This window comes from Rhipicephalus microplus, chromosome 4 (genome assembly GCF_043290135.1).
Source record: "Rhipicephalus microplus isolate Deutch F79 chromosome 4, USDA_Rmic, whole genome shotgun sequence".
NCBI classification, from domain to species: domain Eukaryota; kingdom Metazoa; phylum Arthropoda; class Arachnida; order Ixodida; family Ixodidae; genus Rhipicephalus; species Rhipicephalus microplus.
In genome coordinates this window covers 103,147,618-103,166,504 of record NC_134703.1, presented here as the reverse complement: position 1 = coordinate 103,166,504, position 18,887 = coordinate 103,147,618, and the positions used below count along the sequence as shown (strand labels likewise).

General features: G+C 49.6%; 1 protein-coding gene across 3 annotated transcripts in view; it reads right to left on the bottom strand.

Annotated features, from left to right (window-relative positions):
* Nucleotides 1-18,887, bottom strand: part of bbx (bobby sox) — a 277,569-nt gene that overhangs the window by 34,174 nt on the left and 224,508 nt on the right. For all 3 annotated transcript variants that reach the window (XR_012894945.1, XM_075893402.1, XM_075893403.1), the window contains one exon: nucleotides 1,132-1,407. Coding sequence is in view for 2 of the 3 variants with exons in the window: in XM_075893402.1 (XP_075749517.1) it covers nucleotides 1,132-1,407 (276 nt within the window). In the remaining variant the exon portion in view is untranslated. The remainder of the gene's footprint in view (nucleotides 1-1,131; nucleotides 1,408-18,887) is intronic.

The following is an 18,887-nucleotide window of genomic DNA, read 5'->3' as shown; positions in this document are numbered from 1 at the left end:
GTCACCATCATCGGCGCCATTTTGGTTTGTTTTCGTGCCCTCGAACCCACTATTCCCGCATCGCTCGCGCCACACGTTGCGGCTGCCGTACCCTCGATACTGCAATTGATGCAATCTAGCGCACACCAATCCGTTGCCAGTTGTACTTTAGACAAACCTGTGGACAATCCTCTCTGTGCTCATTCTCGTGTTGTTCTGTCAGCTTTGCGGTACATTGTGTTCTGTCGCGTGCTATCTTCAGCATTCATGTTTCCCGATCTTCAGCAGCCCCAGAGTTTCCAGCTGTTTGACGTGGCGCTTTTCATCAAGTGCATTTGCCGGAAAGGACACCATGTGTGAGGAACTACCATCCGCAAACGTTGCCTTCGACGATCTGCTCGATGCCCGCATTTTGATTACAGCCAGGATAACCTTTGAGTGTTTTCCGATGCTGACAAAGAGGCCGAGCTGTAGTACAACTGACCGATGACAAAATCATTCAAGTTACGGCGGATTCTGACGACTCTGACGTCTGACGACGTCACGAGCAGATCTGACGTAACTTTGTAGGCGCTGAAAACAGTACATCCACACCATACCTATTAGCCACCTTTTTTGCATTATGGGAAACACTATGTAAGTAAAGCATAACATGAATAGGCCTTCTCTTTTCTTCGACGCTTGGACCCATACGTTTGTATTTTTTAAGAAGGCTTTCACAAGCGCTAGCTAAAAACTGTGCTGGGTATCCAGCCGCACCCAGCGGGTATCCAGCCGCATCGTGGAAGCGCAGCATAGCATGCGTATGTATTGGCTTCAAAAAACGACAATAAACAGTTGGTAGTCTGCGCTCTTTCCCGTCTCCCTTGGTTTTTCTTCAAGTTTGTGCAGCAATTCAATTTTTCAAGTATGAACCAACTAGTCTGTAAAAAAGTATTGCATCAGCCAATACATTAGTGTAATTACAAATATGAGAAGCCATTGCATTTCAGTGTGACATAGGAAGACGTGCACGCTTGCACTATGGCTCGCTGAAAAGCCTCTGCCCATGCGCTGTTCGCTCTACAGTGCCTTGCCATACAGCGGTTTATCACAAGCAGAACATGCGCCAGAGTTATCAGCACTGAATGCAACGCCATGACATATGCCGACCTGCTTGGCAAGCTCCGTGTAGGTGTGTTTCTCGTGGGGCTCGAGGCTGGCCCACCACTCGCCCAGTATTTTGGTGATGGCGCGGTTCTCGAGGTGCGGGTAGCGTTCGCGCACCACGCTGCGGTGCCGCTTGCAGAACAGGAAGAAGGCATTCATGGGCCTGCGCACCCCGGCTCCGCCCGCTCCGCCACACCAGTCCTCCTCCCCTCGGCAGCAGCCCTCCTCCTCAACATCATCCCGAACCACCAGGGCCTCGGTTGTAGAAGAAGGGCCCGCCTGCGATGGACAAAAACACAAGCGATATTGCCACGTGTCAACCGTACTGGGTGATGCCTGATTGGCATACATGACACTTTACACTTCGTATGATACATGCAAGTGTAATGCTACAGAGGCTATCGAAATTTGTTACAGTAGATGCACCCGCGCCTAGACATAGTTCAACGATTTCACCACCTGTGATGTGACCTTGTTTCCTTCTTATGCTGACTACAAAATTGGGAATGCTTTGTGCCTTACAAATAATCAAACCCCATTATGCCAAATGTCGGTGAGTTGTTCCGCATCGCTTAGTGCATCTTTGTTGTCATTCTTTTCGGTGTTTTTGTTTTCTTTATTATTCATTTACAGCCCGCAGCGACACCTCACGCATACAGCCGTGCTCCACTTGCACGAACATCTACTATGATGAAAGCTGAACGTAAGACGCACAAAATTGCATATTTCGCTTACCGAGCTCATTGCATATATAGCGTCCACAGCCTCGCACCTCGTGTATCAAACGGGGTGTCGTGTTGAGAAATGTTGTGTCGCTTTAACCTCAACAATACGCAACAGCCAGTAATAATCACAAAGCCATGCAATTAAATATAATCACACTTAATATCATGCAGTAAGGTTTTGTTGTAAAGCCCTGACGTAAGACTGTTAGAACTCTGCTGCAAAACATAGCGTGCTGGTACAATGCACACACATTAAAGCCCTCAAGTAGTTCTTCAAGGAGGGAGGTAAGTTTATTTACAGAAAGGCAGAGAGGTCGGCCTGAGCGATAGCTTGCTCTAGCCTGCTATTCTACACTGGGGGAAGGGAAAGGGGAAAAGAAAGATTAATGGATGACGATGGTGAGATAGAGAGGTGAGTATGTAGTGTTCTTTCTAGCTGAGACACATTTCATAGCTGCGCACATAGTCCAGTTGTTTCCAAAAAGGTTATAACTGCTCTTGTGACCGCAGTTGCACTGTTGGTGTCTGGCCAAGGGCCCAACATGGTATCATCAGTTAATGACCTACTGCGATATAGTTCAGTAGAAGAAATCAGTGTTTGTCGTTCACGTGCGTATGCTGGGCAGACACAAAATATGTGCTCAAGTGTTTCTAGCACATCACAGTGTTCACAATTAGGACCGGTGTCACTGCGACCGATGATATGTGCGTAACGTCTGGTTCTTCAAAAGTTTCATGAAAGGCATCCTAGTTAAGTTTGACCAAGCATTCCAAGTGGCAATATAAGTCAAGTTTAATAAATATGAAGACCTAACCGTCTCTGCAATTACCATAATTTGACTGAACTGTTTTATCACGTTTACTGACATACACTTTGCTTACACCAACTAGTTCAACAAAGGAATCTTGCAGCTGAAATCACAATTACTACCCACCACGCAAAAATGACATCGATGCTTGATTGAAAAAACAATACAGCATAAAGAAATGCTTTTTTTTCCTAACTCACGCTTCAAACTAAATGTCGGAGTGCTTAATATTCAAAGTTATATCTGCCAAGTGAAAGCGTAGCATAGTTTTCATAGCAAGCGCACGTCCACATGCACATCAATGTTCTACCAAAGGCATATTTGAACTGGCTTGGACAGAAACCCATCAAATGCAGTGAAGCTTGGCTGTTGTTCATGCATTCGTGCAGAACTGTACGTTAAGCCTTGTTTCTTTACTGCTGTCTGAATTCACTAAAAGCCTGCACCGGAATTTGTCAGGCGAGAGATGAGTGCCATGTTACCATGTTAACCTCATTTGACTCATACGCTTACCACATAGAGCTTTATCATTGCAAAGTATTGAGAGTGCAAATTGAATTGCAGAGTTTTTCTGTAATGCCATCTGTACATAGTGATAAACCAATATTAAAAAGAGCCCACACAAAGCAATCTAACCAATGAAGAGTCTACCACAACTCCACAAAGTGAAATTACCGAACGCTTACAATATGTTGACAGTCGATTTTTTTTTTTGACACTTTAGCCATTAACCAAGTGTGCTTGTCTATCTGGCTAAAAACATGAACACGGTTATAATCGAGCAATATATTATCCGCCAGCAAGCATTTACAGTACTGAGATATGTGCCACGTAACGCATAAACGATACTTTGTTTCCCTTAACACCTTCTACGGTTATTGAATGAAGGACACGTCCAGCAAGTTCCGGAAGTTGGCCAACCAAAAGAGACGCGGAGAAGCAGGAAGCGATTAAGATCGCGTTTCACCGTAGTTTCACATCAGCTGCGTTAATCCCTCGGTCACCGAAACGACCAGCATGCATCCGCCGCCACATAGGCCCTCAGTTCGCGATGGCCAAGGTACTTCCACTCGGCGCTCAAGAAACATGTCGGCGACGCCGGAGCGCCAGGACCGGCCGGCGGGCCGGCAGAGTTGCTGCACCGTCTCTGTGCTACTAATTCCGTGCAGCACGCAGTCATCAGCGAGGTTACCGCACGTGGTCCGACTGTGATCTGTGTTTCGATATCGTACGCCAGTCACTTGTCTGCATCCTAGAGCTCATGTACCCCAATGATAGCTTACACGTGACGTCATTTACGGAGGTTAATTCTTAACGTACTGGTATTCCAACATGCCGGCTCTGTCGACGTCAAAGCAGCAGCATCACGTCGCAGTCATCCCACTTCAATATGGTAACGACGGCGGTGGAACGTCTAAGTCCACTGTGCATGCACGAACAACGAAACGGCCTGCATGGTATGTACTGATAACATTAACTTGACGTCACAAAGGTCACGGACCACCGTACTGGTACTCCAACATGGCGGTTTTAGTGGCGTAGTGCAAGTCATGGATGGCTTGAACGACCCGCATCTTATGTACAATAGAATCACCAAGAATAGGTCACTCCGTGTACGATAACATTTGTCTTGATGTCAGAAACGTCGCCCCCCCCCCCCCCCCCCCGTGTTGGTACTCCGACATGACGGTCTCCGTGACGTCACTAAAAAGCCATAGATGACTTGCACTGACGTTACTGAAACCATCCCGTTGGATACCAACACGGTGCTGCGCGACGTTTATGACGTCAAGTTAATGTTATCAGTACATAGAATGCAGGTCGTTTCGCTATTCATGCACAGCGGACAAAAAACGTTCCACCAGCGTCATTATCACATTGACGTGGAACAATTGAGAAGTGACGCTGCTGTTTTGACGTCGTCAAAGCCACCATGTTAGAGTACCAGTACGTCAAGAACATGCGTCCATTTGCACGCACTACGAAAGTAGTAAACAACTTTATTTGTAAACAACTTTATTCTACGAAAGATCGCAATCCTGTCGGAGCGGCGGCAGCTGGGTGCCCTCCTGAGCGGGTCTTGGCTCGGTCGCACCGAGGTGCACGGAACTGGGCAAAGGAGAGTGCGGGGGGAGAGGCTGCCGACGCTGCTCGGAGCGAGACGCTGGCTGCCCAGCCGAGCGGAATATCCGGGCACAGCAGCGGCGGAGACACGGCGCGCGGGGCGCTGCAGCAGCGCAGAGAGGTCAACGGCCCTCGCCGGCCAGCCGACCGGTGGGGCCGCTCCATCACGGCGGCCCGCATTCCGCGCTCCCCTCGGCCGAGTCCGGCCACGCGATAAGCAACGCGCTCGCCTCCCTCCGTGGACGCCCGGGGTACGCCGCGGTGCGTGCCCAGGGCCTGATGACCGCGCCAAGGAGATCCGCTAGGGGAACTTCAGCGACTCCCGTAGCCTCTTCCACCCAGAAAGCTCCGCTGAACCCTTCGGAGAGAAATCAACCTTGCCGTGTCTCGCAATGTGGCGGACTCGCATTGCCGCTCGACATGGAGATATGGTGACGGAAACCAAGAATGAACGGAGTACGACTGACTGCCTTGCGCAGTGCACGCGTTCGGGGAAAGCCTATCGCGCATGCGTACAAGGGCGTTTGAACGAGCTAGCCTCTCTCGCGTACGTTCAAGCGCAACTGCACTGATGAGCAGCAACATCGCGCACTCTTTACGAAGGTTTTTTTTTTTTTTTTCCGGACAGCAGTAAAATTTAATGTACCCGTCAACATGGAGTTTAGCAGTCATTCGTATTCCTCCCGGGTGGTTTATAGCACATCTGAATTTCTGCAGAATGAGTGGCACAAGTGCCTTCAGTTCAGTTTACTGATTAGTTGGAGGATTAGCAGCGCTTTCGTAACATTAATTTCTTGGTTACAAAAGTGCTGCAGTGCGTAATGCTGACGTTCTCAACCATTTACCTTTCAACCTGACAACACACCGTGAATCGGCCACGACCTTTTTTTTTTCTTTTTCAGCATGTCCTTTCGTTTCTCCAACGGCAGCTAGAACGAGCGCTTCAGAGGCGTAAGTGTGGGTCTAACCTCCTCCCCTCTGCGTATACGTTCGTGCATCTATTTGTGTGCGTGTACTATGTAATATATTCTTACAAAACAAAAACAAAATTCGGAAACAGAGGGAGCTTGAGTGCCCCCTTCCCTAAACCGCTCCTCTTGTTTACGCTAATGACATCCGCGCTTGGACCCCCATCTGAATTCGCATCTTCGCTCCCTGAGCCCGGACCATGTGCCGAGCCGCTCGGCTTCCTATGCACTTCCCGGCGGGCGCACGGAATCGGAACGGTCCTAACGACAACGGCTCGGGGCACGCATAAGCACAAGCTTCCGGTTTCCGCGAGAGACGCCACACGATTCTCCCGGAAACAACAAAGAAAAACGGAAGGGAACAGACCAACGGCCCTTCTGCCGGCGGGCACATGCATGCCTGCGGAAGCCAAAACAATTGCAAGAAAGACTTCAGCTAACAACTACGCAGCCAGAACGGAAAAAAGAAAGCAGCAGTGCGAGGAACGAGCGGTGAGGAGGTGGTCGCGCGCTTCTTGAAGCCGTTTCTGCCGAGTCGACGCTGGCATCGCGCCCGCCAGACGGCGCACGCGTCGCAAACTACGAACATCACACGATAAGCGGCCTCCCGAAGGAGAGTCCGTTCAATTTAGGCGCGACGCACAGTTCGGCAACCTACTACAGCAGAGGGCCGCATGATCAATTAGAATGCTTTTGAGAAAAAAGACTAACGTACTAAACGCAGCCACAACTAAAGTGGGACTAGCGCCCCACGTGACCCAGGCGTTACGCCTATGCAATGGCGGTGCTGCGACGTGAACCTCCCACTGAAGAAAGGGAGGAGGGAGGGCTTTGTCAACTAGATATACATACTTTTTTTTATTTTAAAAATTTACATTACGAAACCACACGGTTCATCATAAGTGGCAAAAAGAAAGAGAGAAAAAATAGGACCGGTTATCGCTTGACAGCAAAGGCTTAACTTCCTTTTTTTTTCGAAATTATCGACGCAACTTTAGCGCTCGTCTGTGAATGTTGAGTCACCGATAAGATATTTCTCCCATCAAGGCGTATGAGCGCGAAACACAAAGTGGCGAGTTTTCTAATACGGACCGCTAAGAAATAGCGCCGAAGCCTCTGCGCATGCGCGGGAATCACGAAGCGCTTCGTTATTACGCTGGCCACGCTAATGTTAGAATTGAGCGAGAAACCCCAAAAGTTTTTCCTGGTATGGTCACAGGGTTAAGCCACAGTGAAAATAGTTCGCGAAAATAGTAATTGACCGAGAACGTGGTCGGCCGAACGCGCAGGCAGAGACCCAGATATGGGAAAACAAACCGTCACGGATTACACCGCCCAACCTGGCCGCCAGTTGTGCCACGCAAAAGGAAGCTCCCACGTCGTCTAACACAATACTATCATCAAGGCAGCTCGGCATCAGTCGAAAGCGCTCACGTGAAACGACTAGATAACGTGCTATAACAAAGATAGCTTGCGAAATCGCAGCGCTGCTTTCTTTTATAGTGAGGTAATGTCGTTATTTCGTCGTCTTCACTGCACTGTTATGACGTGTGACTGATACGCCGACGCTTTAATTTGTACTTGTCCGATATCACGGCCGTGACAAAATTTCATACCCAATGGGCGACAACGAGAGCACGCAATTAGTTTCGTTTTCCTTTGCAAGATTAAAACCAGACCACGCTAGTTGCGGCTCGTTAACTTTCATTTCCATTCCGCTTTCCGAGCTATATAGTTGGGAAAGGGCGGCAGCTTTGCTGTGGTGCGCTTCCGCGGTGCAACCGGGTGCGGCATTCGCACATGAACGCCGCCACTCATTTCACACAGAGCAGTCTCCGTACAGAACGACTTCCCAGCATTTTGGCGGAGGCGTAGCGGGGGTCATGGCGAACACGAAACTAGCGCTGAACTGAAGCGAACTATTGTTGCCGAAATCCAGCCCGAATATAAGACGGGTAAACGTTTAACGCACACCTGACAAAAAGTTGCATGCGACGCTTTCCTTAATGCTTTGTTCCCCGAACCTTCCGCATCTTGACGATCTTCGCCAATGAACGCTTCGTGATTCAATTCTCTGTCAGTTTCGCTTCTTAACTGCTCCTTACTTGGTGTCTTACTCAATTTTCGTAAACAGTAAAACAGCATCGGCCACGGAGAAGAAACGGGATAACTGTAACACGATCCACGAGTCAGCACTACAAAACAAACGCCACGCTGATAACAGCGCTAAAACTATAATTGATCACCATCATTGGGCTTCCTACAACTAATACAATCCCACCGCGGTGGTCTCGTGGCTAAGGTACTCGGCTTCTGACCCGCAGGTCGAGAGATCGAATCCCTGCTGCGGTGGCTGCATTCTCGATGGAGGCAAAATCCCGCGAGCTCAGATTTGGGTGTACGTTAAAGAACCTCAAATGGTCGAAATTTCCGGAGCCCTCCACTACGGCGTCTCTCATAATCATATGGTGGTGTTGGGACGTCAAACCCCACATGCCAATCAATCAATACAACAGATACTAGCATCTGCCGGAACTGAAAGCATCGAGATTAAAAAAAAAATAATAAGCACGAGAGACTTACGTCACGCGGTCGGAAAGCGAACATTTCCGTGAGGCTACTCGTCTTCACGGAGCATCGGTCGAACACGCCGAAAGGTGGCGGGATCGAATCCCAGCCACACTTCTATGAAGGCGAAATGCTAGAGGACCGTGTGCTTAGATTTAGGTTACGTGCACACTAAATACCCTAAGGTGCTCAAAACTTCTCGAGTCCTCCATCATGGCTTCCCTCGTAATCGTACCGCAGTTTTAGGACGTAGCACACATGCAACTTTTATTACTAACAGCGGTCGAACACGTGACCTCTGAGAGTGACCATTGAACGTATAGGGGCCCGTTATACGAAGGGAGTGCTCGTTGCAGTTCCACGTATTCACATGCAACCGGCGATTTAATCAGCCGCTTTCCTCTATAATCTGAATTCGCTCATTCACGGTTGCATCATTATTCCCGACGCTTCCGGCATACGGTCACTGCGAGGACCAGAGTCCATCTATACGTCCTGATATCAAGATATGATCATGAGTGAAGCCGTATCGGAGGGCTCCCGAAATCTCGACTATTACATAGCGTTCCTTACTGTATACGTGCACTGACATGGCACAGTATACACGGGCCTCTAGACCCTTTCATCACCACCGAAATGTCACAGCTACGGCCGGCATCAAGCCCGAGACCTCCGGGTCAGCAGCCGAACACGGTAGCCACTGAGGTATCGCAGCGGACCGACAGTGACATATAGATATAAAAATATAGATGTATAAAAGGAAAAAAAAAATCCGGGGTCAGCGCGTGACACGTTGCGGCCCAGTATGCCCGCCTTCGGACGATAAAGGCACCGGGAGGTCGACCTTGGGACACTGTGACGTGCTGAGACGTCTCTGGTCCGGCGGCATCTCACTTGCTAAACGTGCGACTCAGGAGAAGACTGCGCCGCCGTACGCGGGGAGACAACACGCCACCTTATCAAGCGGTACGCGTATCTACGTTACAGAGTCGCAGCAGAAAAAAAATTAAAAATCAGCCTCTAGTACCTCGTCCAAGCAAATCACACTCAGCACTTCGTCACTGCCCTGCCGTCTTCGATAACGACTTCCAAAGAAAAAAAAAGCGATAGTGTACGCGGATAAGCTATCACTGTCAGTGTATGTTGTTTATCACCAAGGGCGCAAGCCGAGTCGTGCGGAGGAAAGGGTTCAGGTCGGCAAGCCGATTCCGACAGCGCACCGAGCGATCGGCAGCTACAGCCGGCCACGTCAGCTTCGCATAACGGAACGAACGATCCCGGCATACTATACTATCTGTGCAGTCCACGCCGATGAGCTCAAGCATTTTCTACGGCGACAGCGGCGAGCGAAAAATTGTATCCTGTTAAATAAGTGAAATAAACGTAAATTTAAGGTCTTAGTTTTCTTTGTTAGACAAACATTTACGAGAACTCGTAGTCGGTTAGCTCTCATTAATAATGGGCCTGTTACACGGACCCACCTCGACGGGTCAATGACCTCTAGCGATTGTCGATTCCCCCCCCCCCCCCCCAGGCAGTACACGTACCGCAAGCACGCCGTGTACATTCGCACGTTGCATGTGGTAGATAAGGCCAGGTTTCGTCTCGTATCACGCTCAGGCAAGTCACAAATCGGAATTGTTAAAGCGGCTTTCCAGCATCGCACCTCATAAGACACCACACACCGACACGACGGTGCTCAGTGGCTCTCATATAGCGACCCTGTTTGGCCAACACCGACCGCTAGGGGTATGAACAAAAAATAATAATGATACGTGAGAGGCACGAGCACGTCCCGCGTCTATAGTCCGGCCACGGTAAGACCGGTCATGACCGGACTAGTGCGAGCTTTCGCCGCTATTCGCAACTCAAATGAACATGAAGAGGAAAAAAATCGTTTAAAGGCAACGCGATGAAGACAAGCGGATAATAGGCCCGCCTATAAAGCTATATTGTGCTGTCCTGTGTGTTCCTTTAAAACAGCAAAAGAAAGCAGCAGCTTAACTACATTGGCGTAAGTAAGTGCACGCATGCTCGTGCACAGCGCTGCACGCGTGCAAAAAAATCAGGGCATTCACCTCGGAAAAGCACCGCTCGGCAACGTCACTTCAACGGCGCACGTTTTCGTTGCGACATGCACATGCGCTCTCGATTAACACTTGCGCTAGTGTGTCTCGATGAGCGGATAAGCGAACGAGCGCATCGAGGCACCCCAGTTCGAGCGCGGACACTGCCTCCCTCGCAGCGTTATCAAATCGTTCTGGCGATCCCTCGGGGTAAGCGTGAGGCAATGGCAGTACAGACAAAAGCCTCAACAAATCATATGCTCTCTCGTACAAAGAATGTATGAAGCCAGTTCGCGTAGACATCTTACGTGCTCGGGGGTGCACCCTGGTATAGCACGTGCAAGGTATGCGCCCAACACTGCAGTATCGAGGATACATAGCACTATCGCTCCACCTCAAACGCTCCCCTTAGCCTTTATTTTCGCACTACCTACGCCACCAAGACGAGCGGAAGTACAGGGTTCTTCAAAAGTACCCAGGACGCTATCCCATCTTATCCTATGGCGGTGCACTGTACGCTTTCGAACATCCCTAGTACTCTAGCAACACGATAATGCGCCGCTTATAAGCGTCTCTTTAAGGAAGGAAGGAAGAAAAACAACTTCATTGATGCGCACAGATGGTAAGCCACCCGCAGCGGCAGTCTATAGCGGCTATGCTGCCCAGCCAGGGCCCAAAAGTCGCGTGATCGAGTCTCGGACACGGCAGCCGCACTTCGATGGAAGCAAAATGCATCTGTTTGGGTTTCGGCGCACGTAAAAGGACCGCACGCGGTAAAAATTTCCAGAGTCCGCCGTTATGCGGTGCCTCTCGTAAACATATGTTTTGAGGACGTAAAACCTCTACACTTCTTAAAATTATTGTTGAACAACGAAGGCACTGCAGCGGTATATATATACCGGCGGAGGGAGAAATTAAGTTCCCGCATGCGCAAAAGAAGGCACACCCTTGGCTTCGATGTAACGCGAAAACCCTCTGAACACGACTTCGTTATTACGGCGCGAAGAGCTCCGCAAGTAGTAGTAACACGCCCCATGGCTAGACTGTACCACACCAAGGCCACGCGTCCCGCGGAGTCAAAGCGTCGAGACCGTAGCTGCTTCCCACGCTGCGAGCGCTCTTTCAAAATATATATACGCAAGTTAGCTCCCTTCCTGGTGTGTTGGCTTGCTTATTTTGAAGTGATGCTTCGTCACTCGCTTACATTCACTTTTCAGACACGCCGGAGCGCTCTGAAGCGACCACCCGAATCTACAGCTACAAACAATTGCATTTTACTGCGGTGCCTTTCTGTCACAGAGCAATAACCGCTATGTAGATTACTTTTTTTTTTGCATTTCCCGTCGAGAACGTTCTGCACCGGTGACAGTACGGCGCTCAGGACCTGAAAGAACTGAACGCGCAACGTCGCATAGCGAGAAACATAAAGAACTTCTGGAGTTTTATTTACGAGTCAAAACCACGATGCGTGATTACGTAGCACGCCGTACTTATAGTTCATTCTAGTAACGTTGGGATATATAGTGGAGGACGGCTCCGGATTATTTCGACCAACAGAAGTTCATCCAACACAGTTCACTGAGCACTTCACCCAGATCGAAATGCGACAGCGCACTGCGGAGAGGCCGATGCTCAAACCAGGCACTTCGCCTGGGAAAGGACAAAAAACAAACAAAAAACTGAATGCTCCTGCAAACCACACATATGGGCAACTTTGCTACAAAAAGGTTCGCATATTCGGCAACTATACGTATATCGCAACAACAGCGCCACCGAGGTGGCTTGTACAGTAGCAAGAAAATGCACAGTGTATATATAGGTGAGTATAATTGTTTTGTGCGAGAAATTCGCCCTAAAAAGGGTCCAACTTTCTTTCTTATATTGTTCAACTGCGCATGTCGACACTGTCCGATCGCACATTGCTGAACACACGGAGTTCTGAGAGAGTTTTCAACTTGCGGTCGCCACGCAGACCGCTCTAGCCAGCGTTCAAGAACAAACAACATACCGAGCTGCGAGAAACGCGTGCACATTACGCAATATATATTTCGGGCCTTCGATATCCATAGCGGGGCGACGTGGACGACGGTATGGCTGTCCGGTAGAACTACCCGAGGACGTCCATCGATTTTTTCCGTCGTTTCAGAGAGGAGGACGGGCAGGGCCGGTCGCCCGGTATTTCCCCCGGGGGGAGAGGGGGGACGGGGGGTTTAGCGATGCGAGTTCGCTGGCCTCGGCATCGCAACTCACTCGCGCGACGCCTCCTATCTAGTCCCCACATCCTCCCCAATTTCCGATCTAGCCTTTTTTTATCATTATTTGTTACTCCCTGCGAGAGAAAACTGCAGCGCTGCGCTGCTGAGAGCTCCGCAGCGGAGAAGGGAGTGATATACACGCGCACAACTTTTGCGGCATTGCAGAGAAGGCTCGGCTTATCTTTATTATCTCCGTATTCCCTTCGAAGCCGTTTCCAGGCCAACCGCGGTTGTCCCAGGCAAACGGTGTAACCAATACTTCTTCGCACCACTCAAGCCCCCTTCCCCGCGCGCGACATGCCCGAAAGGTCAAACTTTCAGCTAAGGCAGAAGGGTTGACAGGCGGGCTAGTTGGCACAAATTCATAATGAGAAAATTGGAAGCGCAAACCAACAGGACACAAGAAAAGAGACAAACAGTCTGCGCTTGTTTGTCTCTTCTCTTGTGTCCTGTTGGTTTGCGCTTCCAATTTTTTCATTATGAGTTTCAGCTAAGGTTTAAGCGCAGGTCAGGGGCATATGTAAGGCGCTTCTGAAACTATAAGTACAAACGGATGGTATGAATAACCGAAGGAGGAGGATCGAGATCGCTACGCCCAAGCGTCCTCCTTTCTAAACTTCCACCTTACAGTGAATCAGCACAGACGATGATTCCTTCACCGACGCAGCGCGAGATGCACGCACAACGCACATCCCCGTCGCCGTATCGCGTATGTACTACAGCACAGCAGTCGCGGTTCGTTTGAGTCAGACGAGGCCGCCGGTGTGAATCAAGGGTCAGTCGCGGTCACCGCAGACAAAGCGAGTAACAGTATAACCGAGGTGTTCACGGGCGGGTTCGAGCTCCGATCAATACGTACACACTAGCTTGCGGGTACGCCAGATTGCGCAATCAAAACACCAACTACGAAGAAGCATGCATTACAGCGAGGAATCGTGCAGCGATACAGCAAATATCGAGCCACTCTCGCGAACTCACGAAAAGACTCGTATAACCGAAACCAATCGGTACCGAAAAGACTATAATGTTATTTGCGAAAAATGTAGGTTACAGCATGCAGTCGGTGTAAAGTGCACAAATCATTGAGACTGCTGCCACTAAAAAATAGAAAGAAAACTCATTGCCCAGGGCCCAAGAGCGTTTAGTGGAATATGCATGCTTTCACCAATACAGCGAGAGAGAAGTGTATATACACACGGAGTTGGCATGTAGTGTATAAAACGACGAATAATTTGCGCCCCGCGAATAATATATTGCGAGCCTGACGGCGCAGGAACCATGGCAACAACATTCTGAAGACTGCAAACATTCCGCAGACAGGTTTGGCAGTCTCTGGTCTAGCTTCAGAATGACAGCTTTTTTTTTTGTTTTTGTTTTCTTTCAAAAATTTGGTTTCTACGAATACATATGCACACAGCCGCGCAAAGCTCTGCGAGGAATCGTTCGTTTTCTTTTTGTCCCGCCGAGTTGTTTAGAGAACTTAAAGGTAATAATATTTGCCCGATGATTCAAAGACGCGACAGAATTGAAAACCCCCACAACATGGCTGTGCTGTACATAGTTTCGATAAATCCAAACGACACACGTAATAATGCAAGCATGAAGAACAACAACAAAAGAAAAAAAGTCCTCAAATCGAATCGATCGCTTGAGTCATACGCAGGCTACCCAGCGATGACGTAACCATATCCGCTCGAACATCTCTCTCATAAACGCGGCACTGTCCTCGACAATCGCGAGCGAGAGAAGGGGGCCCTTCCAGCGAGCGACCTCGGCCTCCGCACTGACGCAGCAGCGCGAGCGCTGTCTTCATACTACATCCTCCACCACACGTCGCACTGTCGCAGCACTGCCGGCGACTTGGTCGGCGATGCCGGCACGCGCCCCATGCTGCGGGCCAACAGCAAGCAGATCGATACGCCGGCCTTGACCGAAAAATAGCTCTGGCGACCTTTTCTCCGAGGCTACAAAGCTCACACTCGCTTTGCGTTGCTCCGCGAGGACGACGCTGGGTTCGACGCACCGCTTAGCGCCGCCGCACACGCCGTTGCGACACGCCGCGCTGCTCGACGACGTCGGCGCGATGATTGCGACGGGTGCGCAGTCGTCGCTTGTCGTGCAATCGGATCCCCGCCCACGCACGTTTCCGACGCAAATCACCCAACCGGCCCGGGGGTACACTGGAAGACATCTCCGTACGATCTCATTTTCGTATGTAAGGTGATTAGAGCTGCGAAAGCTAGTTTCCGCACAGCTGGTCAGGTTTCGTGAAAAGTCGTATGCCCCAGGCCCGGTGGAACGTGGGAAAGTCCGCGAGTGCTGCTCGGTATACTGACCCACCACAGCTGCGAAAATGTTTAACGTCCACAGTGGTGGTTGCAAAAGGTATAGTAGCCGAATAGCAGCTATGATGCCAGTATTACCCCTACATTTACTAAAACTGCTAATCCCGCTATTACAACAGCAAATAATAGTAATAATAACAATGGGGCAGGACAGTAGTAGCTGGGTGGTGGTGGCGATGTATGACTTAGTAGTAATCCTGCCTTCCCAGGGCGAATTCGCACCGAAAGACAAATACGAGCGCCTGTTCGAATTCTTCCCTCGTTTAATTCCTCATATATATATTTAAACGCATGCCCATAAGCACATGAATTACATGTAGGCTTGCATCTATCTATCTATCTATCTATCTATCTATCTATCTATCTATCTATCTATCTATCTATCTATCTATCTATCTATCTATCTATCTATCTATCTATCTATCTAGGGAGCTATCTATCTATCTACCTCTGCGGTGATTGCATATCAGGAAAATGAAAGCGCCCATCGTGGCGAATACAACGCAAACGCAACGTCCATAGTTACATTTATTTACGCATGCATTCAACTATGCAGTCACTCGGTACTATGCCTGGCGGCGCAATAAAACTCGCGTTAGACTTCAAATCCCCATTTGAGGCCGCATTCACTAAACTTCTCTTAAGCAAGTGCGTCCTACCATCGACCAGCTGCCTCCGCTAATGAAACCTCGTAATTGGCCAAGGCTTCATCTTACAAGTCAAAAGCCTGTCTGAGAACTGGCTATAATCCCTGTCCTTTCGTTTTCCTTCTTCTTTTTCGATTCATGATCACCTAATTTATTCTCTTACGAAAATTTTTAGCGCACACGGGCCTTGGCCTATATAATACTTTCACAACAGGGCTTCATCAGCACCGTTGAAGGCTCTCATAGCCAAGCGCTCACTAAAGCATACTCAATTACATCACGCATAAACTGGGCGCGGGCAGCCCCCTATCACGGACGACGACAGCATCGTTTCACGCATGCATAGAACAGTATACGCAATCGGTTCGTTTCGACGCAGCAAAGCAGCTTCCCTAGCACAGCAAGGACGGCACTCCCCAAGCGGCACAACGAGGAGCACAACTCGACCGCATATACGTCAATGCGCGGTCGCCGATAACAGAGCGGGGCGAGCCGTCAGGAGAAAACGGCGAAGATGAGAAGTGACCCGTGCAATTACAGTGCGGCCCCAAGCGGCGGCCGCCGCGCAATTCTAGTAGCCAAGTCGGCCGGGCGAGGCCGCTGCCAATTTTCATTAGCGGAACGCGGCAACAAGGCAAGGCGCGTCGACGGTAACAAACCCTGCCGCAGTCTATTTGCACGCGGCGAAGGCGTGGCCCAGTCGGCGTATCGATTTGCGTCACGCTGCACACGAAGAAAATAATGGAAAAAAAGCAATCTGTCTCGCTGCCACCAACGTATACGCTCCGGCCAACCCTCCATGACTTGACCACGTTTAACTTTACCATAACGGCAACGACGACAAAAAAAGAAAAAGAAACGTATCAACCGCGTTGGATGCGAAGACAAACGAGCGAGCGGCCGAAGGGTATTTCGGACGTGGCGCTCCGCACGACTTGCCGAGTCCGGTGGCAGATGGGCGTCGTACGAGAGCTTATTTCTTCGCGCTGATTTCGATACGGACACCCGTGTAGACCGACCGAAACATTTCCGTCATATGTATACATTACACAAACAAACGTGGCGAAATGGGGACTTCGACAGCTTGACCTGGCTAGCTCGTAATAATTTGGTAGCGCGAAACAATAAGGAAATACGAAAAGGACAATCCACAGCCGTCCTTAGCCGCATTTGGCGCAATGGCGAAAAGGTGACGATGCACATGCATCAGCCTTCGAAACTTCACTCCCCTCGACAGGACACAATCGCGACTTCCTCCACGTCCAACTGTTCAAAACAAGAAACGGAATGAACTGCTACGCATTTTCGATGCAAGCGAAAATGCTGCAGGCCCGTGCACTCATATTTGGGCGCACAATAAAGAACCGCAGGGGGTCGAAATTTCTGGAGCCCTCCACTAAGGTGCCTTTCCTAATCATATGGCGGTTTAGGGACGTTAAATGTCACATATCAATCAATAAATCAATCAAGCAGCCAATCAAATAACTAACTACTACAGCGATTTCCGCTTCGTGAACGAAAAATCTCGGATAAGCATAAGCAATCCGTAGTACTCTCTGTTCTAGTGCCATTCTCCCCAGCTATGCTCCTGTAAAGTCCCACAAGTGACCCGACGGAAACACGACCGAGGTGTTATTAGGTACTTTTAGCTGACCGTATTTCGCCTCCCACTCCGCTCAGCCAGTCGGTGGTTGCGCCACTGCGCATGCGCTATACGGTCAGGCGCTGAGCGGAGCGTCGTAGCGAGCGAAGCATCACGTGACGCGAGGAGAAACGACCAAAATGGCGGCCTCCTGTGCCGCGCTGCTCGGGAAACGCAGTGGTTGTCCGGCAAACAAGGATCTGTACCTCCTCCGAGATGCCGTCGCCGCCAATCCCTTCGAGAGTCCGTGCACGGTGAAGTCCCCGAAACGATCTAGAGCTGACACTTGGGACCATAAAGGAGCGTCTCGAGATGCTTCTTTGGTACTTTCGTCAAAGGCACTCCGCGGATCTTCATAAGTGAGCGATTTCATGTAACAATAGTAACAATTTAGTATTTACCAGCAGCCACTCTTCCACCTATTTAGAAAAGTTTTTTTTTTACTTTTATTTGCCACAAAGCAACTCGGTGAACGCGCTGCCTCGGGGCAGGGCGATTGAAACGCGTTTGGGCTGCCTTGAAAGCTTCGATTGTAGTTCAGCTCCAAGTGAAGGTGACAAAAAAATATAAAAAATGCGCAGGCATCAAACAGTGAATGCATTCACACTTTTTTAAAACAGAATTTTCAATCAAAACAAATTCTCAAACAAAATTTTCAAGCAGGATAAGCACAGTGTTTATTTTATTTTAAAACAACTTTCATGCACCGGTGGCGTCGCGATAGCGTTGACGCTTGGCTAAAACTAAAAACGTGCGTTGCGCTCCGGTAACGTTGAGCGTTTGAGCGGAACGGAGAACGCGTGAGCGCAAAATCGGTCAGCTAAAAGTCCCCATTGCTAAATTTCATTACATCCAACACTTCGCAGCCACACTGTGAAGCATGTACACCCGCAGTGATGGTGCAGTGGTATACGGCACTTCTCCATGGTTCCTGTCCCAGCCAGGGAGACTTCCGCCACATGTTTACTTTTGAATCCGGAGGTCCCGGCTGCGAAGGTGGCATTTTCGATGGAGGTGACAACGCTACAAGCCCGGGCTTTGGTGTGCGTTAGTATCAAATGGTCGAAATTTCGGGAGCCCACGTTACAATCACGCCTTCGTTTTGGCACATACAGCTTAGCCATTATTAAAATATGAACACTGGGGATGCCGCATTTTCTGCGGCAAACTGGCAGCTAATCCAGACGGTTTGTCTTATTACTCATGTATCAGTGGAAGTCCAGAATAGCACTTCATTTTTTCACCACAACGCCTGAATCATCGGCAGATTCACGTGTAGCCACAGAAAGTAAACACGCAACTGTTGTATTAATTGAGAGAACGATGCCCCTCGCAAAGCAAAAGCACGCTACAAACCATTGAATCCACCTAGACAGAATCGTGCTAGTGCTTAACGAGAAGACCACGCGAAAAACGCCCGAGTAATTAATGTACCACCGCGCGGCGCATTTTAGACTGCTTTCGGAGCTCCGCCTCGCAAAATAAACGACGCGGCACCATCGCCGCAATATTAACGAGGCGCATTACGCACACGCCTGGTTGCATGACTGAAGCCCCTCGAACACCAACAACTAATCGACGCCGATCGCACTTCTAAGCGCTCCAGTGCC